We start from the raw sequence: 21,596 nt of genomic DNA, 5'->3' as shown, positions 1-21,596 counted from the left end.
ACAAGGTCTAACATGGATACAACAATATAGATATGGTATGATTGTCAATGAAACAAATAATAACGATGTCTGTATATATATATATATATATATATATTATATGTTATTCAGGCCTCAGACAGGGTATATACTGTGACATTCCCGGCTTAGAGTTTATATCCCCTGAGCCGAAGGCGAAGGGGATATAAGCTCTAAGCCGGGAATGTCACAGTATATACCCTTTCTGAGACCTGAATTACACATATATTACGGATTACCCCTGACTTAATGTTATTTTTTAGTGCAGGTATTTGTTGACAACACATATATATTAAAAACCCCAAACTGATATGTTCGGCATACGTGAAGGATTTTCTAATTTCCTGTGAACATAATTTTACCGTGTATGTAATAATTTATAATAACACTTTTAACATTAAATTTAAGTATTAAAAGTGTAAAATGCGTGATTTTGTATCAAAAATGTATTATTGACTGAAGCACGTCATTATTTTCCCTCTGTGAGCCTCTGACAGTCTGATAGCTTTTGACTACGTCACATAGTAACCGGTGTTATGATGACGTTTTTGAGGTTCCAATTGGGTATAAAAACGTCGTATATACCCCGGCAGTTTCCTGAATATATACTGACATCTCTGTGTTGTTATCCAATCACAAACCTCGACACATTTGTAATCCGTAATATATATATATATATATATATATATATATATATATATATATATATATATATATATATATATATATATATATTATATAATGATTTTCAATGAAACAACTATATACCAAAAGTTGAACGAAAGGAATATGAACAACTACAGGTTTTGCTTGTTGTTTTTTTTTTTTTTTTTTGCATTTTGGCAAAAACTGTACTAGATAAAAGAAATCATTTGATAACAGCAAAATTATCAACAAGACAAGATTAGATCTACAAATAGGTCAACATAGACAAAATGTCCAGTCAACCAACTTCTTATAGAAGTTATTGTCTTTTAATGACGAATTTACTATTAGCCTTTATAATTTTTAGCAAACACAATGGAATAATTTTGGTCATAAATTGTATTTTATATTTTCAAAAGATATAATTTTATCGTTCCTAAAGATACTTGTAGAAACCTAACAAAATACTTGAATTTCTTATATTTTCCTTTTAAAGTAAAAGAGGCAGAAGGTACTAAATGGAGAATCAAAGCTCATGATTTGAGACCAACAAACAATGCCAAACTATGTAAAACAAAGATTCTAATATGACATTCTTCTTTAGCTTTGGGTACAAAGCCATGTTCTAATTCGAATAGAACATAGGCTGCACGTGATTGACATCACAATTGAAATTGTAACGTCAGATGAATTTTGAACAACGCTAGAGATCAAAATGAACATTTTTGTTGGTGTTGCTCGCTAGAAAATTAATTAAAAACATGCTAAAAGTAAGTTTAAATGTTTCTGTTCTTTTTTATTGAGAAACTGCTGATTTTTGTAAGACGTTTTTGTTCATCAAATGAAAATGGCGACATTTCTAGCGTCTGCTATAGGTCCGCTTCGAAGTACAAAAGTTCAAAATATTCCTATTAGAATCGAAATAATTTTATCATGCCATGCTCTATGCTCATTTTAACATGGGTAGGCCGCCTTGATTATATTTGTAAACATTTAATACCTCGCTAACGCTCGGTATAAAGATATTAACAAATATAATGCCTACCCATGTGAAAATGAGCATAGAGCATGGCATGAAAGAATTATTTCTTAAAAAGACAAACAACAGCCTTCTTTCTTCCAATTAAGCGACCATAATGAATTGTCTAATCATTCTGCCACTGTGTTGCGCATGAAGTCCAAAGAAAATGAAATATATACAGTTTTGTGAAAGTTAAAATCCTATATACAGGTGCTCTTTAAAAACTGCATTCAAAAATCGGGGCGGTGATAGTGGAAAGTGGTAAGGCATTCCATTCCCGGATGGATTTTGGGTAAAATGAAATTTCCTTATGTCTGTTATACAAAGGGGAAAATGGTAACATCCAGTACGAGTTGCGCTTGATGCTCGGCTTTATGTAATTTGCCTAGATGTTGCATCTATATTGACTAGTTCAATTTAGTGATTTTTGTACATCATACACATCCTTGTTGTTGATCTTCTCTTCTCATTGATGCCACTCCAGTTGTTTTATCATGGTGTCTATCTACTGATGATGTGTTTCGATATATGTTGGTAACATATCTAGGCCCTCTGCGTTGTAACATCTCGATTTTTTCTTGTTGTTTTTTAATGAGGGTCCCAAAATGTGCTTGCATATTCTATTATTGGTCTTACTGATGCTTTTTCTTTCAGTTGCTTAACCTTCCTTTTAAGAGCCCAATAGGTTTATTTGCTTTTTGGCCTATACAAAACACTACATAAAACTAGACTGTATTTCTTTACTGAGCAACAAAAAACCTACCAAAAAACATGAGGAGCTCAAGTAGTTCTTATAAGCTGGTTAGAGACCGACAAGTGCTGTTAGAGACCGACAAATGCATGACGAAAACCGAATGTGGCACAGTGCATGACGTGAACCTCTTTCTGATCAGGTAGAAGAACTCAATTGTTTACCCTTGAACTATAGTTACTTCTTTGTGTTTTTTATGTTTAAAATACAAAATAAATATTTTAAAATCAACTCATTATTCCCTTGTCAAATTAAGCTACTGCAGTTTCTTGAAAATCAGAGGCGACAGTAGCCTTCTTATGATTATCTCTCATGAACTCCATGTAAGCGGATCGAAAATGGGTTATCAACGACAAGTTCAAGTGATCAACAAATTGCCAATACGTATTTAATGATAATAATTTTAAAGTAGATTATTATAATGTAAAAGTATAAAATAAGAAATAATTAACAAAAGTCATAATAACGCATACATTTTCCTGTTTTAAATATATCTTCCTTCTCAATTTCTTGTCCTTGTTTTCACTGACCTGAAAAGTAAAAATTATCATATTTTAATGTCCCCCAACTGATGCTAATTTATTTTAATACTAAATGCTTTTGTTTTTATTTGTTATATTCTTTTACTGTGCATATTTGAAACATGTATACATATGACGGCGTGCACAAAGTTAACGGCAACTGTAAAATGCGCTTTTAAAAGTAACTTTATACAACCGTGTTAAACATATTTTAAATAGGAAGTTTTTTTATGATAACATAATGAAAGCTAGCAATTAAAATCCATATTACTAGTAAGGTTATCAAAATTAAATCTTTAAAGTATGAAATGAACATGGAGAAAACGGCAAAAATATGTGAAACTTGTAACATTAATTCTAATGCAATTATGTTGTATCAATGGTTCTGATTGGATGACAGTTAGCGTAAAATTGCTGAATGTATTGACATGTAATTTCTACAATAATAAGCCAAAAAACTCACATGTTGCACATAAAAATCTCCTTTTTATCAAATTTAATTCATTTTGAAGCGGCACAGAAGCCAAAAAAACGCCCGGTGTTTATGTTTGACGCCGGAAGCATACCTATGACGTCACCTAGTGTAGGGACCAAAGAAGATAACATCGCGGAATTTTCTTTAATGGAGATTTTACACTGAAATAATGATTGAAATTTAATTATGAACTTGTTTTCCATTAGAATAGAGATAATCTCCGCTACGCGTCGCCAGGTAAACTAAATTTGCGACAGTAAAACTACCGATGGACGTCCTTAAGGGCATACGATACAGTTTTGATCCCGTATTTACAGTTTGATGAACATTTCCATATAGGTTATTTTTTGCCTGATTAAATCAAATATGTAATAAAAAATATACCTTAATGTGCTACTTTTTGAGTTAAATGAGGTCGAAATTATGTATATTTGCTCAAAATTCGGATTTGTGGCCGTATTTTCCCTTTCGAAAGAAAACCATAACTTTTTTGTTTTAAAACTAAAATAAACACAAATTGTTTTTTGTTAAATAATTTGTAATTTCTGTATTTTATAAGCATCCTACAAACTTATGCATTTCTTATTCAGAAATAACTCATATTTATCAAATGGTCATGAATTGAGAAAAAAAAACGTAATTTTTTGCTGTATATTTATCAACATTAAAAAAATTGCACTATTTACAGTTTCATAAAATTTGGTTCACATAATCTCCCTGCAAAATGAAACAAAATGTAGTTTTAGAAAATAGGGGTCCATGCACTCGTTTTCAAATAAAATCAGTTTGAACGATAAAAATCAGTCGAAAAATGCATCTTTTTACGGTATGTCACAGTTTGACGTCGCGAAAAAAACATTTTACGTTAGCAACGTCATTACCTCCCCTGTAACTGTATCGTATGCCCTTAAAGCTTCAAATACAATACAGTTATCTCTTAAATGGAAGAATCGGTAAAAAATATATGATGTACTAGGTATTTTCTTATTTCGTAATGACTTGATATTCCAAATGTGCATAACAAGAGGTTTAAAAAAATCTACAAAATATGAATGATTTGATACTAGCCTCCGGCTAAACACCCGATTTTTTTTAAATGCTGGAGCTATTATGTTACAGTATAAAGAAATGACGTTTTAACGTTATTTTCTTAATAGGGTCCAGGACATAGTCTCTTACTATTTCCATTACACTGCTCTCAGCATAACTTTTTTTTAGACATCCAGAATGTGCATTTGCTGCGCTTAAAGCCTTTGCTGTTCGAAAAAAAAATATGATGAACGTTTATGTTTGAAGTTATTTGATGAATTAAATGTCCAGTGTTTTTGTTACGCGTTTGTTTTATGTGTGAAAATGCCGACGTTGTAAATGATTTTAGTAATTTGGAGACGTTACGTTTGTGAACTCGGCTTTGTGCACGCCGTCATATGTAAAAACGATTTCTTCAATAAAAACATACCAAAAATTAACAATATTCAATACACATAAATAATAAATGTAACTATACTAAACTCATTAACATGCTCCTGCGACACACCCTCCATTTTCGAAATGAGTTCCTGCAGCACAAGGCATGTGATATTTCTGTCCAGCTATACACCAGTAGTATTTGGTGCACCCTTTAGGATCAGCAAAGTAACCGGTCTTTCCTCCACATGTGAACTCCTCTGTGAATGGGAAAATATATATCAAAATTCAGTTGATTTTACTGGTTGCTGATGCTGTCAATACATATCTGAAATTCTGGTGTTTGGTTTCGTTGAAGTTTCTATTTGTGAAATGATTTATTACTGACAAATGATTCAGTCTAATATAGTACAGAACTATATACTTTAGATTGACTGTTATAAACTTCATATGTGCAGGATTTAAAAAAAACAATATAAAAGCAATTGTAACAAAGAACATTATTCATTTTAACTGTAAATGAAATCCATGTTTGAAATGTAAAAAAAGCCCTTAGTTGATGTTTTTAAATTGTTTGTCAGTTTACAACATTCGAATTTTCTGGTAGATTCTTGATAGAATGTAGTTTGATCCTTTCCTATATAGGTCATCTGTCGTACATTACATCCAGAAAAATCGAGCACAAACATAATATGAGCTGCGCCTGATAGAAATCGACCTAATGCACATTTCTCGGCTGGTTTTATAACTTACTCGACTCACAGCATTCAGTCGGGTATCCTTGTAAATTAGTTACTGTATAACATGGGTGAATATCAAATGAATATCAATACATCTGTTCTCGTATTTTGGGTTTAAAGATGCGAAGTCGGCAACTGTTTGAAAATTATGCAAAGTATGTAACTGTTTGAAAATTAAGTTGTTATAAGAACCCTACAAAAAAGACGAATATTCATTTTCTATATCTGAACATTTGAATGTTCCAAAATCTAATACATGTACATACAGAAAACATATGCATACATATGTATTACCTTTTACAGCTGACTCATTTGTATCATCTTCAGCATCAGCAGCGCCATCATCAGGATTATTTACTTTACAAAGTTCAACATTTACAGCATGATCACAGTTTCCAATGGCTTCATTCCAAGCTAAACCGTTACTGCAAGACATTTCGTTTGGTGTTGTTCCAACACACTGATAAAACTTGTGACAATCAGTTGGATGTGAAATATGTTGTCCGTGAAATTGACAGGATACTCCTTCATCTTAAATGAAACATCAATATTACTTAAAAGAGGGGCGAAAGATACCAGAGGGACATAAATCGAAAATAAACTGACAACGACGTGGCTAAACTAGAAAAGACTGACAAACAATAGTACACTAAATCAACATAGAAAACAAAAGACTACGCAACACGAACCCCACCCAAAACTATGGGTGATGTCAGGTGCACCGGACGGTAAGCAGATCATGTAAGTAATGTATATAAATAATGATACATCATCAAACTTCATGATGACAATTTCTCATTTTCTCATTTCAACGGAAATAAACATGGATTATGTAAAAAAAAATATGTTCCGAGGACATCACCAGCTATGAAGTCAGTATTTCGGTACTAGCATGAAAAATTGGTTATCGTTTGATTGGCATAGGCTTATTAAAATTTTTGTAAATTATTCTAAATTAAGGAATGATTTTTTGTCTTGATTTGGCTATGCTTCGGTTTGTTTGTTTTGTTTTAAAGGCTTTGCAACGTTTGTATTATGTTTTGGATTTTCTAATGTTTTGGCCTCGAGCATCGATTCACTGAAGACATTAATTGTTGCAATGTGCAAGTGGCGTATTAAAATAATGTTTTTGGAACATATATTTGACATGTTTTCCACAGATTTCAACAAATCGAAGAGATGACTTCTGGATCACAACTTTAAACCCTTGGTTGGTCTTGGTTAAACCTTCTTCGTTCAACTTCAGTAGTTAATCAACGTTTCGGTACTGTACACTAAAGTTTTTTATACGGAAGTACGTGATTCGTGTTTGTGTGCATGGATTGGATGCTGTCTAATGACATATAACCAACACATGTTTTATAAAGTATCAATATAGTACCATTTGGTTCTGTTGCCAGACACTTGCTCCCTGCTGTAGGAAATGCGCATGTCTTCTGGTCATTGTTCCATTCTGTACCATCACTACAACTCGCCACAGTTACTACTCCATTTAAGCAGTTCAAATACTTAGTGCACTGCTGTAAATGAGCAGTGAAAGTGTGTCCTTGTCCAAGTTCAGAACAAATAGTTTCTGAAAAATAGACAAAAGATTGAAATGTGTGATAATGTTATCATTGGTTACCATATTATTTTTTTCTATCAAATTTCATCAATATCTTTCGAAATAATGTTTCATTTCCTGCCTTGAAAAATGTATATTAAAAGTGATTTTCAAACTCTCATAAAATCAAAATATTAATAATAGCATTTAGTGTTTACCTGGACATTTGTCCATGTCACAGTCTTTGCTTACAGTCTCGGTGTTTCCTCCTTCGCATAATTTCCCGCCATACTGAGGTTCCGGATTGGTACATGTTCGGTCATGTGACTTTGTCTGTATTCCCATGCCACATGTTACAGAACATGAACTCCATTCTGTGAAAGGTCCATAGTCGGACCATCCACCGTCAACTAAAGAAAATAAGAGTTGGAATGTGCAATAGTATTATATGATTGACATTTCACATACTTTTTTTTCAGTGTTTTATTTCGTTGGACACTTAAATTCGTGGATAAAGTCATCCACGAAAGCCACGAAAATTGGTTCCCCACGAATTAAAGTACTTTCATCGTAATCATTATATTGTATTTAATTGACAGAGTTGCGGTTCATCTTATTCAATTTTTTTTTATGGGAAGGGGTGTGGTGATGTTTGCTAAAACAAATTTTGAAATATATTAAGATATAACCTAACTTGGGCATTCTCTCAGTTTACACTGCCGACTTTCTGTAGTAGATAACTCTCCGGCACAATCTTTACCACCATATGCTGGAGCAGGGTTGGTGCATGTTCTTGTTTTTACTCCTGATTCTGTTCCAAAGTCGCAAGTAGTGGAACATTCACCGCCCCATGTGATAAGAGAGTATTCACTCAAGCCGCCATCAACTTCAACAGAAAATCAAAATGCAAAAATACTCCATAAATAGCAATGTTTAATGATGCAGGGGATACTTTTAAAATTCATGTTGTTTTTTGTTAGTTGTTAAAAAAAACAGCTTACCTGGACATTCCCTCAATTTACATTGTCGAATTTCTGTAGAAGACAAATCTCCGGCACAATCTTTACCACCGTATGCTGGTGATGGGTTGGTGCATGTTCTTGTTTTAACTCCTGATTCTGTTCCAAAGTCGCAAGTAGTTGAACATTCACCGTTCCATGTGACAGGAGAGTATTCACTCCAGCCGCCATCAACTTCAACATAAAAAAAAAAAAAAAAAAACCAAATAATTAAATATTCTAAAGCAGCAGATTTTAGCTGCTCAATTAAATATGAATTGCCATGAAACAATAAACAGCTCATGAATAAGATATACCATATAACGATATATGTTCAATGTAAAATAAATGACCTTTTTTTTTTGTTCTATCATTGATGAAAGTGAAATAGTGAAATAACATTTCTCCGTTAGCAGCCAGTTTGGCTCAATTTTGTCAAAATAAGCTAAGAAACATCGATGACGTCAGAATTATTCACTTGCAAGTGAATAATTCGACATCATTGAATCCGTATTCGTGTGATCTTCAATCTTACCCCTTAGCTAGGGATGGATTACGCATTAATTATGCGTGTTCAGTTATTTAAAGGAAAACAATGTCAACATTGACAGTGAAACAAAGGTATATCATTCGATCCAAACAGTCCTCGAGAAATCCGATTGCACAAGTTTGCTATTAATTTATATAGTAATCTATACAAATTCTTAAGTTTCCTAAGATGAATGATTAATTATTGTAACCAGCACACGTTTCATTTTAGGTGTGCATCAAGCCTCTTGGTGTGTCATTTTACTATTTGAAGGAAAAACATGTCCTAAATATGAATGCGATGGTTTTTTTTCTGTCTTGGAAATTGCTTAATTTCTATCTACATGAATTAAAAAAAAATTGATTATTTTCTATAAACTATTCGTCGATGCACACATAAATGAGACGCGTTCTGGGGTCTCGTTCCATTTTTCCCGAGTTTCAATTTTAATTTTTAGTGTCGAAGGAATAACTCACTTGGACATTCCTTGACTTTACACTGTCGATTCTCTGTAGCCGTAGACTCTCCGACACAATCTCCACCGCCAAATGCTGGTGCTGGGTTTGTGCATGTTCTGGTTTTTACTCCTGATTCTGTTCCGAAGTCACAAGTTGTAGAACATTTACCACTCCATGTGACTACTGAGTAATCAGTCCAACCTCCGTCAACTAAAAGTAAGATACCTCGTCATACAGAATATTCTCAAGGGGTTTCGCAAAAATGTGTGTATTGTTCTCTGTAATGGCTTAGATAATTCTCAAGGAAGACAATATTGGTTTGGATTTACAATGTTATTCCATTCTCAATTCTATTTTTTATTTTATTTTCATTAAAAAAGTATATATTGATTTTGAAAAGTTTACTTCATGGGTGAAAATCGGAGATTTTAGATTCCTTGAAAAGAGGTTGGAAATATTACTACGAAAATTATAAATAAAATGAAAATTCTAAAACATAAAATAACAGTAACTTTCTTAGTGAAAGGCAAACAAAGAAATTCTGGCATGCTTTAACTGGTAAAAGGGGAAATTACAGAACTTTTGTTAAGATAATGGTCGTTATTCGAAGTTAAATAAGAGAACCATCTTGAATCCTTACTTGGACATTCTTTAAGTTGACACTGCCGTTTCTCCGTTGATAAAGAATCTCCTTTACATGGGTTGCCGCCATAAGCTGGTGTTGGATTAGTACAGGTTCTTGTTTTAATTCCTGTTTCTACTCCAACACCACAAGTTGTTGAACAATCATTGTTCCAAGATACTGTAGAATAAGCGCTCCATTGTCCATCAACTGTTATAAATAGTGTGTGGATAATAAATAGCAGGAAAGTAAACAGAAAGAAAAAGCACCGGCCAAGGAAGCTATCTTCATTTTAATTAAAGAATAAAAATATTAGGCTAGTTCTATTTAAAGAACTCTTCCATGAATAATTATGAATTCTTTTGTTTTTTCCACGAAGTTTAGTTTGCATTCGAACAGAAAACATTTATCATATTTTGTTAAGAGGAAATTCGCAACTAAAAACGAAGGAAAACTTACTAGGGCATTCCTTTATCTGACAACTACGGGTTGCTTTTTCTGTTGCTGCGCCAGAACAGGTTTTTCCTCCATATGCTGGTGTAGGATTTGAACATGATCTTGTTCTATATCCCGATTCGACACCTACACCACATGCTGCTGAACAATCGTTGTTCCATGTGAATTTAGAGAATGACGTCCATCCACCATCAACTAAAACATACATTTATTTTTTTTTCTCAGAGAAATTGCTATCGTATTTGATGTTTTAAAAAAATAAACGGAACGATTTATAGTTCATAAACAATGTTTTTGAAGCAAATGTGGTGGATTAAGTGAAAAGCATGCTTATCGGCAATGTTTTTGAATGAAACAAATATTGTACTTCATAAACCAGGTTTAAGTATAAAAACAGACTGTATGTTATGCCGACTAGGTTTTAGGAACTGTATGAACCCAGTTTTAGGATAAGCTTCTAAAACTAGCACACAGTAAACAAACATACACCGTGAGCTCCTGAAGTCAGGTTCAGTTATTACGCAATCTGAAGGGAAAAAAAAGACGCTTTTGAACTGAGTAATATATAGCAGACGGAATATATATGTTAGAATCAGAATAAATTATCAAATAAATTTAAAACAACGAGTAAATGATAAAGAAACATAAATCGAACCAACACAAAAGCAACAATTGAAGGGACTTTATTCCCTCCAGAATTTATTTTAAATGTAAACGTTATAGCTTACTTGGACATTCTTTGACTTTACATGATCGATGCTGTGTTTGTGTACTAGAACCAGAGCAACTGCTGCCGCCGTATTGAGGAGATGGATTTGTACAAGTTCTGGTTTTGTATCCTGTTTCTATTCCTGGTCCACATGCTGTTGAACAATCATTACGCCATGTGATTTTCGTTGACCAGCCACTCCATCCTCCATTTACTGCAATTCAATAGGTCAGTTAAATACACTACTGAATAATGGTATACACATTATTCATGGAAGACATACACTAATAATGTATATGTACTACTCAATAAGGGTATGCCGTACACTTTTCAATAAATTATAGTAAAACATTACTCAATGATGGTATCCACTACTCAATAATGGTATATACACAATTCATTAATAGGATCCTGATATACAATACTAATAATATAAGTTACACCGTGTGCTTGTCTTCTATTACGATATATATGGGGTCACTAAAGACCATATGCGGTGAGAGCTTGACATTTAAACAACTGGCTTACAAAATGATCAAGTCTTTAATATAAAGAACCTACTTTCATTGATCTATGCATAAACCAATTCCAACTAATAACAGCTTGTTAGATTCGCATGTCTTGGTTGTGATTTCTGGAGTTATCACAATCGTTCATTTTCAATTTCTTCATCTGTTTTATATATATATATATATATTTACATAGTGATTATACTAGTATTTATTTGGCTTGAACTTCAATAAGGAAAGATTTTCAATACTACATAGTACTTACCTGAACACTTGCATGAATACGATTTTTGTCTGGTTGAAGTTCTGAAAAAAAGAAGTTTTTTGTATGATTCCTATTTGCCTTTTTAATAGAATCATTTTCATAACAGCGTGGACATGACCATTTTTGGCGCGCTCAGATTATCAATTGACTGGGTCAGATTAGGTGAACGTTTGCCCAGTTGTCATATCGTACATGTTATTTCTTCTCGGGCACCTGCATGCACCTTACTCTTTTATTCTATTTAAATACCCGATGGAAGGCCTCATATAGACTGAGTGTAAATGATTCCGTATTATTACCAACCTAAGTACTGCGGTTGCCCACGCTGTGATTCTATTTGTTAATTTTGCATGCCATGATAGAAGACAAGGAACTTACCTTGTACCTGCATCTTCTCCAGTCAAACAAGAAGGAATCTACCTTCTATAAGCACATCTTCTCCATTCAAACATAAAGGAATTTACCTATTACGAGCACATCTACTCAATACAAGCAGCCAGGAAAAAGTAAAATCACAAAAGTAATGAACTCCGAGGGAGATTCAAAACGGAAAGTCTCTAATCAAATGGCAAAATCAAAAGCCCGAACACATCAAACAATTTGATAACAAATGTCATATTCCTGGCTTGGTCACGGCAGGGATTTTCTTCTGTAGAAAATGGTGGATTGAACCTGGTTTTATATCTAGCTAAACCTCTCACTTGTATGACAGTCGCATCAAATTCAATTATATTGACAACGATGCGTGATCAAAACAAACAGACATAACAGGTAAAAATGTAAAAAAAAAAATACAGCAGTCAACATTTAGTTTTGATCTTAATCAGGAATCTACCTTGTTTTGGAACATCTACTCCATCCAAACATACCACAGCTTGAGTAATATTTTGACAAGTATTCTTCTGTTGTGTAACAGGTCTGACATCCTCTGGAAAATCACCAATATTACAATTATGTATTGCATATAGGCAAAATGTTCTGCATTACTACATTGTTACAGTTATATTACTGCATTACTACATTGTAATAGTTATTTAATTACATTACTACATTGTAGTAGTTAAATTACTGCATTAATACATTGTCATAGTTTAACTTATATTACTACATTACTACATTGTCATAGTTTTATAACTATATAACTTAATACATTGTCATAGTTCTATAACCGTATTACTACATTTTTATAGTTATATTAGGAAATATTTTATTAAAGAAAGCTCAATTATGAACATAAATCATTGATAGCATAGATACAACAAAGAATAGCATTTAAACAATCTTAACTAGAAATTAAAGATACCCATGATTAGCATATTGGTGGATTGAACCTGGTTTTATATCTAGCTAAACCTCTCACTTGTATGACAGTCGCATCAAATTCAATTATATTGACAACGATGCGTGATGTTTATTGTTTAATAGTTTACGCTGGTTAAATGTGGAAAAACGCATTCAATACCAAAAGGCAATACTTTTATTTAAATCATTAAATGGTATGGTTCCTAACTATTTACAAGAAAATTTTCATTTTACTGATAATCAAAATTATAACTTACGTTCAGCTGATGAAAAACTATTAAATCTTCCAAAACCAAAAACAAATTTTTTAAAGAAAACATTTACATATTCAGGTTCTCAAATATGGAACAGTTTACCAAATGAAATAAAAATGAGTAATACACTTGTATCTTTTAAAACAAAATGTTTCAAATTTTTCATCAATTGTGCAAATTAATATGCTTTTTCATTATTATTCAAATACAATTGTATATTGTGTATAATATAACTTTATAATACTCTATGTACTTATAAATATGTTATTATTATTTTGAGGACTCTCAGGAAGATCAGTTTTAACTAATGGGATCATCCTCTTGAAATAAAGATTATTTATTTATTTATTTATTTTATTCATATAAAAGCCGGTTAATGTCAAAGTGTAGTGTTATTTTCGACATAGCAAACTTTTTATCACGCCTTACTAGTCGTGATAAAAACAAAGTTGCGAAGTAATGATATATTCCAAATGAAGTGCTCTAATTTATAACGACACAATACAAACTACAACGGAAATTAAATATATTGTCCATCAAAATGAATATTATTATGCTTAATAATTGCGTTGTGGCAATCAATATAGATACGGAATATGGAATCGTTCATCAATGTTATAACTTGTATTAGATATGATTTGACTATGTAAAAGAAAATCGCCAGAACTTGAACTTTCTTTGAAATAACTACTTCGCTACCAAGATTGGCGGTAAACAAGAATGTATTACGATTATTTCCAGGTTCTTTACTCCATATTGTCATAGATAAAACAGTTGTATTATTGTAATGTTTGGCACAATCCTATTTTTCAAGACAAAAAGATTGGTATTTTCAAAATAGTATAGCGTAAAACACCGCCAATACATATGTACACACACATGTCACTTGCTGTAGATTCTGACACCGTTAAAGTATATGGCCTCCAATACACTAGTAATATGTTGTGACTTACCCATGAACATATTGTATTAGTACCACCAACAGACACAAACTAAGTAAAACTTTCATAGTTGTCTTCTATAGGACCGCACACTTTGTAGAATATATTTGAATTACTTTATTTATACTAAATCTTCAACTAAGGGCTACTGTTGATTGGACAAACTTTCATATAGTAAATGTTTACATATCTTGTCACAAGTTTTAAATACACAGTATAGTAACTATGGCCTGTTATGCCGAAGACGGTGCTGCTTAAATCGGGGACTTTTGACTCGAGATTTTTTTTGACTTACAGAGATTACTGAAAACACTACAGGAAAAGACAGCATCTAATCGAGGGAAAGAAATAAAGGGATAATTGAAAAATATAAAAATATTCACATTTCAATCTTAAAAAATCATTGGTCAAATGTGCAATAGCGCGAAGCTTTTTTTTTAATGCCAACAGACCAACGGAAAATATGTGCTTGTGCTGAGAAATATATTTTAGATGTCAGGCTAAAGTTTTTCTACATTGATAACATTTACAAATGATCAAATTTTCTTTACATGACAAAATTCAACAGAATATGATGGAACAACTATATTTTTTTTAGACTAACTGCAATGATGCGCTTTAGTAAACCCTTCCCTTTTCAACTGTAAGAAACATAAAAATTCTGAAGTTACATATATGCAATATGAGGTTCTAACAACATTATATTTCCAATAGTATGACTAATTATTAAATGTGTACATACACAAAACATAGTCTTTAATAGCAAATTTGATAGATTTTGGCAAATTGTGAGGATTTATAAATATACGAAGAATAAAATTTACAATATGTTAAGGAGACATTCTTAACAAAAACCAAACATTCTATAATTGAAAGTAAAGCTGTATATTGTCTTTTTTTCTTTTTGTTTGTATATTGTATGCATATTTTCTTTAGTAGCTATATATGCAATTAACGCTGAATAACATTTTTATATGACTGATGTAAAGAAAACAGTTATCCGTCTTGTAAGAGTACTTTTTTGATATCCAAGTTAAAAACTAATGGGACATTAGCCATCTCTTCTGTAGAAGTAAGATAAATATAAATTGACATTTTACACCTTATTAAAAACGTTTGTGTTTCAATCATTTTGAAATTAAAACTGAGAAAATCTTTTCGTAAAATATTTATTTAAGATCCTAAACTAACAAATGTTGGACCGTTCAAGTACATGATGTGACGTTCCTCTGATTTCATCTTGTTTGCATACAAGTGCAATTCTATTTAACATTTCGCTAAATTTACTAATTGGTGTTTCTCTGAACGATTGTGCTACTAGTCCTATTAGCCAAATTATATCCAATATAAGCACATAAATCCTTAACAAGATCTAGGTCAAGGATAGAAGTATATGTAAAATTTATATTTGAGGGATGAATTAATAATACGTAACTGAAATTACCATCGACACTATATTCTCAAAAAAAAAAATAAACATTGAAATATTCAGGTGACTTAAGACCAAAACTGATGTAATCCTTACTTAATTGGAATAGACATATGAATCAATGCGGAACAAGACTAGTTTTTGAGTCTTAAAAAGTTTCTCCATTGGACAAACAAAGGGTGGATAATGGAACATCGGTAAAAAAGAAAAATCAGCACAGGTAACTTGACTTCGGTTGTTTTCTGCTCTTTGGTCGGATTGTCTCCTTGACACATTCCCCATTTTCATTCTCAATTTTATATTACTTTATTAAATAAACGGCCGTCAAAAATAGTTGTTCTTCATCAAGCTTTTTTTCTTCCACCAAACAGCAAAAATCTATTAGAACCAAACCACATATATTGTTGTATCACTGTAAAAAAACTCATACATTTAGCACTTTTGTTCCATAGATTCATATGAAATAAACGTTATTACAACTTGTGCATTAATGCTCAATCCTCCCATTTCTTGGCACAGGGGTGTAGCAGTACAGTATAAGAACCTACCTCAAACACAGAAAGCTTGACCTATTAGATCGCTATTAAATTCCTCCAAAAAAATATAACTAACAAAAGGACAAAAAAAAACTGTAAATTACCAATCTAGAAGTATCCGCCTTTAATTTAATTAAAAGCCTAATTTGTACGAAAAAGTAAACCATGTTTTCCTTGACAAAAACCTATAAGCCTCTTCTGTCAAACCCTTTTTGTTGTTTGATTAACAGCAAATTTCAAATTTGTAAAAAACAACCTTCTTTCATAAAATTATATTGCAATCTAATTTCTGTTTTGAATTATATCACAGATATTGAACTCCATTATATCGATTTTCTAATAAATAACTTTTGTAATTATTTTAGTATTTTGTTGCAAGATGTGTACAAATTTAGTTTTCCAATAGAAGAGGTTTGGAATCGAATGTCCTCCCGTCTTTTTACTTGACTAGAAAATGTTCCCTTTTTGTGTTTGACTAACTGTTTAATTTAAAAAAAAAAAAAAAAGACTGTAAGCGAGACAATAGTCTGAAAATTTGGCATTTGAACGATAATTCGTAGACTCCTACTTTTGAAATGATAAAGCGAAAATTGGCCATTGAATGTTTGCCGAGTAAAATTTCAAATGATAAAAAAAAGAAGATGTGGTATGATTGCTAATGAAATAACTCCACAAGAGACCTAATGACACAGAAATAACCGTACGGCCTTCAACACTGAACAAAACCCATTACGCATAGTCAGCTATAAAAGGCTATAGGAATCTGTTTACCTTCATTTTTAATAACTAAAAAAAAAACAGTATGTCGCCTGCTTTTGTATAATGACTAACATCATAAAACTTACTAATTTGAAAATATGATTAAGGAACTAATTAATTAAAAAAAACAAGAGACTAACTCAACACTTGACATCGATTTAATACATTGAAATACATTGAAATACATTGAAAATACATTGAAAATACAAAATATAAAATAAACTATTAATTTTGAAATAAGATAATTAAAAGAAAAAGCAAAATGAGATCACTTTCATATTTCTCACCAGTTCCAAACTCTTCATCTAAATTGCACTGATTGTTTTGCCAACACTTTTAACCCGCATGGTTACTGTACATGAAATAATGTCCCATAGAGGTACTCTTTGTTGATTGTATATGGCTCCATGTTATGCTCTATCGAGATGTTTCATTCTTATACACTACACAAGGCACATATTGCATGTTATTGTCAGCATCTTTTAAATGACGTATGACTTTGTTGAGATAAATCACTTCGTCAAGGTTCTGGTTGTGCTGTTCTACCTCTTTCATAGTCTCTTTAGTCACAACTCTAAGATCCCTGAATTTTTTCTCCAAATCTAAATAATCACCCACCAACGACGAAGTTTCATCACGGAGCTGTCTAGCTTCCTCCATCATTTCGACCAATCTCCTATGAAGGAACGACATGTTGTCGCGTATTACAGGAATAGCAGAATGACTGTGTCTTGGATGTTCATCAGCGAATGTCACTTTCTTTGGACTTGGGCTCCTGCTTCCCATCGTTTATTCTATTCTTTTCTACATCCACCAGCAACTGGTAATTTTTCTGTTGTTGCGGGAAAATGAGAAAACATCAACTATATACAGCGTCACAATTCCAAAAAGCACAAAGACGTCACTAATAGTTGTGCTTTTGCCATGGCGCCGGTCAAGACTTCACTAAACTTGTCAAAGGCATTCTATAAAGCTGGATTTGCACTCTTGCATTATGGAAATCGTAGAAGCAAATAGTTCCTTTACGTCTTGGAGTAAGCTTCTCCGATGCAGTATCTGTCTTGGTGTGTATCGACGACCCCATACACTGCAATGTGGACACAGTTTTTGCACAAGGTAAGAATAGCACAAAATATTACAAAAATTTTCAATCTGATTAATGCTCATTATAACAAATATATGAAAAGAAAATATAAATAGAATTAGTAATCGCACAAGCACAAGTAGTCACCAATAAACTTGCTTGTCAAGTTCGGATTGTCTATGTAAAAAAGAAATATTTATTTCCCTTCAATATGTACAAAAACAAATTTATCAATTTCAGCTGCCTAAAAAATCTAGCAAGACTGACAAAAGAACAACTTCCTCAATGTCCAGTCTCAAGATTGAAGTTTTCTTGTCCGACATGTCGAAAAAGGACACTAGTTTCATCAGTTTTGAACAGGCGATTGCACGTCAATTATTCTATTCAAGATTTTGTTGACAACTGGCGTGAACAAGATAAAAAGGTAAGACACGTTTACAGCAAATAAAGTAAAAGGCGTCACAAAGAATAAAAACAAAAATTCTATTGGAAATCAGAAATGGTCATATTCGTGGAACGGTCAGAAATAAATTGATATATGTTTAAAAAAAAAAAAGAATTTTGTTTTAATATTCAATTTATTCAATCATTTATCGGATTTTTACATCTGATGACCGTGAGGGCATTCTAGTGTATTGCTGTCGCCTAGATTTCCATTACGTAAGTTTCGTGTTGGGATTGTAACCGATCTATAAACATGATAAATACGCGAACATTATCGAGTGCAAAATAACATTCCTTATCGCTTGTTATAAATTTACCTTTTCAATGGACACTCCTAAAAATGAACATTTAGAACATAAAGTAATAATATGAATATGTTTTGTCGTCAGAAATATATATATAAGTAAAATAAATTGCTTCGCTGAGCGCAACTGGAGAGGTCCAACCCTGAATAGTTGGTGCAAAAATGGACACAATAATCGCGCTTGATACAGGTCTGAATTTTGATTGTAATAGGATATTTGAAACGTGATTGGTTTCTTACACAGAATAACTGTAGTCAAAGAACTAAGAATAGGTTAGGGGGGGGGGGGTTGAATTTGTACCATATCATTAAGAATTAACTAATAGTGTAATAAATAAATTTTGTAATGAAAAAATAAAGGTTTAATTTTTTGCTAAAATTTTTGTACCCACGAGCCACCTTAATGCATGCGGAAGAATATCTCAAGAACGTTTGCAATCTCCCATGCAGAGTTATCGGTTCTTGCTCTCTCCCAATGACTGATAACTCTCCATGGGAGATGACACGTTTGGCGGAGAAATGTGAATGCATACTCAAATCCAATCTATAAGAAATTTTATCGAATTATTACAGAAGAGTGTGCACCATGCACTTGCACTGCACTACTTTTAATATAGTAGAATAGAATGATATACAAATGGATGAAAATTATATATACATGTTAAACTGTAATATACAAATATCAATATAATATATAACAACAAACCAGAGTATACTGATTTGTATCACTACAATACAATAGTTATTACGATGAGGTTGAAAAAAATATTGCTGTACATTTACCTTACTTTCAGGTATAGAGATGTTATTTTTTTCTGAGACAAGTGCTTGTGACCACTCACAAAAACTTGCAGTCATCCGATGGTCAGTACTTCAGTCCTTTGCTTATGAAATGTCATATGCATTTAGATCTCGATAAATTACCTCTGAATATCAAATAATGTCATTAAGATGTACGTAACATGTATAATCCTGAAGATACAATAACTTAAAACTTTGTGAACTAGATATATAGTAGTATAAAGATATCGTCAAAATGCATTGTCTACAGGGGGAACTATTCACCGTTTTAAGTGGTACATGTGGAAGTTATATTCATTAACCATTTATGTATCTCCATAAGAACGCCTGTCCCCCTGCCTCCCCATCCGACTTTAATCCTCTGCTCAGGGGCGAATCCAGACATTTTGAAAAGGGGGGTCCCAACCCAGGACAAATATCCTCCAATGGGTTCCCGACCCAGGATAAATACGAAAAAGAAGATGACCTATATAAGGCCCCGAAATGACAAATGTAAAACAATTCAAACGAGAAGACTAACGGCCTAATTTATGTACAAAAATGAACAATTTAAAGTTGGGTTCTAACCACATGACCCAAATCAAATGCATTAATCGTTAAATACATAGGTCAGTTTAACACCCGGAACCCCTTTCTTTCCTGGATCCGCCATTGCTTCTGCTTCTTTGTAAAGATGTTTTTCAAAATAAGAGTAAATTGGATTTGAGAGTTTGTTGCTTTCTCAAAGAATAATATTTTTTTTATGAAATCGTGTATGAAATTCTTACCAAAGATGAATTTATAAAAATACCACAACTTGATAAATCAATATTTACCAAATTATTGGGTCAGGAAAGAATTTTAATGAAAATTACTAAAAGTCTTATTTTGTTTAGTTTCAGGATGAAGCTTACGTAGCTGTTCGGTCTATTGCTACACAAAGCGATGACTCGATATCAGAACAAGTAAGCGATAGTGAAGTGCCGGATGTAGATCTGGATGTATCTGTCGAGGAAGATAGTCGGCTGCCATGTCGGATCGACGCCATTTCATTTCCTAAGTTCGATGGAAGTGAAGAATCTCTCAATGGAAGAAATAATGCTGATGATTTTTCAGAGCAATCAGACTCATTTTCGGACACTTCTTCAAACAGTGATCTGATGGACAACTTGGATCGTTTGGTTGTCTGGAATCGACAGCAGCGCAGACCGATGTTTGTTGGATTTGTAGAAATTTTCCGAAATTGGATCAATGAAATCCAAGAAACATTGTTGGGGATATTTGAATGCCGAAGTCGGTCTGTAATGGCATTAATCTGGTGCGGATATACCTTTTCCATAATGATAATAGCAAACGGATTTTTTCCATATATGGTTTTATATAGCTTCCTGTTCTTTATTATACTATATGCAGAAAGCGCACAACAACGAAGAAACAGGATGAGATAAATGTAGTTGAAACGAGTATGAAAATAGAAAAAAAGTCGGTCAATACTTATTTAACATGTATAGAAAAAAAAAAAAAAAAAGCTGCTTTATGTTATATAACATTCAAAGATAGAGTAAACATGGTACAGTATTTAATCCTTTGTACATCGTAGTGTCATCAGTGTATCACATAGTGTGTCTGTACTAAGTCAGTCTATCTGGGCCATGTGATACTTTTTTGGTTTTTTTTAAATTTGTTTCTGTAGATAAGAGAAAATATGATATGAATGCCAATGAGACAACTCTCCATCAAAGTCACAATTTGTAAAAATTAAACCATTATAGGTCAAAGTACGCCTTCAACACCGAGTATTTGGATTCACACTGAATAGCAAGCTATATAGAGAGCCCGAAAAATTACTAGTGTAAAACCATTTAAACAGGAAAACCAAAGGTTTAATTTATACAAAAAACGGTGAATACTTATGAACCACATCAACAAAGGACAACCACTGACAACAGGGTACTGACTTAAGAGGGTGCAAACAAATGCAGCGGGTTATAGACAATAACAATCAAAACCAAGGAGTAAACATAAACTAAAAAAAAAAAACAATGGACATTTACATCAACAGTTATAAATAATAAATAAGAAACAACACGAACTCC

At 32.5% G+C, this 21,596-nt stretch overlaps 2 protein-coding genes across 3 annotated transcripts; one reads left to right on the top strand and one right to left on the bottom strand.

The window, feature by feature from the left end:
- Positions 1–2,800: 2,800 nt before the first annotated feature.
- LOC143069564 (coadhesin-like) lies at positions 2,801–14,264 on the bottom strand. 2 transcript variants are annotated; one of them, XM_076244273.1, is made up of 14 exons: positions 14,177–14,264; positions 12,503–12,595; positions 11,668–11,708; positions 10,913–11,107; positions 10,188–10,379; positions 9,747–9,938; positions 9,125–9,316; positions 8,123–8,314; positions 7,816–8,007; positions 7,340–7,531; positions 6,960–7,151; positions 5,873–6,109; positions 4,939–5,098; positions 2,801–2,965 (listed from the first exon to the last, which is right to left on the bottom strand). In XM_076244273.1, exons 1-13 carry the CDS (start codon positions 14,230–14,232, stop codon positions 4,947–4,949), a joined length of 2,118 nt encoding a protein of 705 aa, XP_076100388.1. In that variant the 5' UTR covers positions 14,233–14,264; the 3' UTR covers positions 2,801–2,965; positions 4,939–4,946. The 2 variants fall into 2 exon arrangements, with proteins under 2 accessions (XP_076100388.1, XP_076100380.1); XM_076244265.1 differs by having other exon boundaries at positions 4,944–5,098.
- Positions 14,265–17,794: 3,530 nt separating this feature from the next.
- Positions 17,795–21,027, top strand: LOC143069559 (uncharacterized). The gene is made up of 3 exons (XM_076244255.1): positions 17,795–18,004; positions 18,213–18,396; positions 20,397–21,027. The coding sequence occupies exons 1-3, from the start codon at positions 17,883–17,885 to the stop codon at positions 20,946–20,948; spliced, it is 858 nt and encodes a 285-aa protein (XP_076100370.1). The 5' UTR covers positions 17,795–17,882; the 3' UTR covers positions 20,949–21,027.
- The last annotated feature ends 569 nt before the right edge of the window (positions 21,028–21,596 follow it).

The sequence above is a fragment of the Mytilus galloprovincialis genome, chromosome 1 (genome assembly GCF_965363235.1).
Source record: "Mytilus galloprovincialis chromosome 1, xbMytGall1.hap1.1, whole genome shotgun sequence".
Lineage (NCBI taxonomy): Eukaryota > Metazoa > Mollusca > Bivalvia > Mytilida > Mytilidae > Mytilus > Mytilus galloprovincialis.
Note: the sequence above shows the minus strand (reverse complement) of the source record. Positions and strands in the feature narration are given on the sequence as shown.

What these genes read in the sequence shown, in the direction of transcription:
- LOC143069564 (XM_076244273.1), bottom strand. Translation starts at nt 14,232, where the DNA reads ATGAAAGTTTTACTTAGTTTGTGTCTGTTGGTGGTACTAATACAATAT. An exon ending in TAAAGTCAAGGAATGTCCAA is followed by an intron (nt 8,315 to 9,124) that starts GTGAGTTATTCC and finishes TTTATGTTGAAG; the next exon opens with TTGATGGCGGCTGGAGTGAA. An exon ending in AAATGAGTCAGCTGTAAAAG is followed by an intron (nt 5,099 to 5,872) that starts GTAATACATATG and finishes TCCCATTCACAG; the next exon opens with AGGAGTTCACATGTGGAGGA.
- LOC143069559 (XM_076244255.1), top strand. Translation starts at nt 17,883, where the DNA reads ATGGAAATCGTAGAAGCAAATAGTTCCTTTACGTCTTGGAGTAAGCTT. An exon ending in GGACACAGTTTTTGCACAAG is followed by an intron (nt 18,005 to 18,212) that starts GTAAGAATAGCA and finishes TATCAATTTCAG; the next exon opens with CTGCCTAAAAAATCTAGCAA. An exon ending in GGCGTGAACAAGATAAAAAG is followed by an intron (nt 18,397 to 20,396) that starts GTAAGACACGTT and finishes TATTTTGTTTAG; the next exon opens with TTTCAGGATGAAGCTTACGT.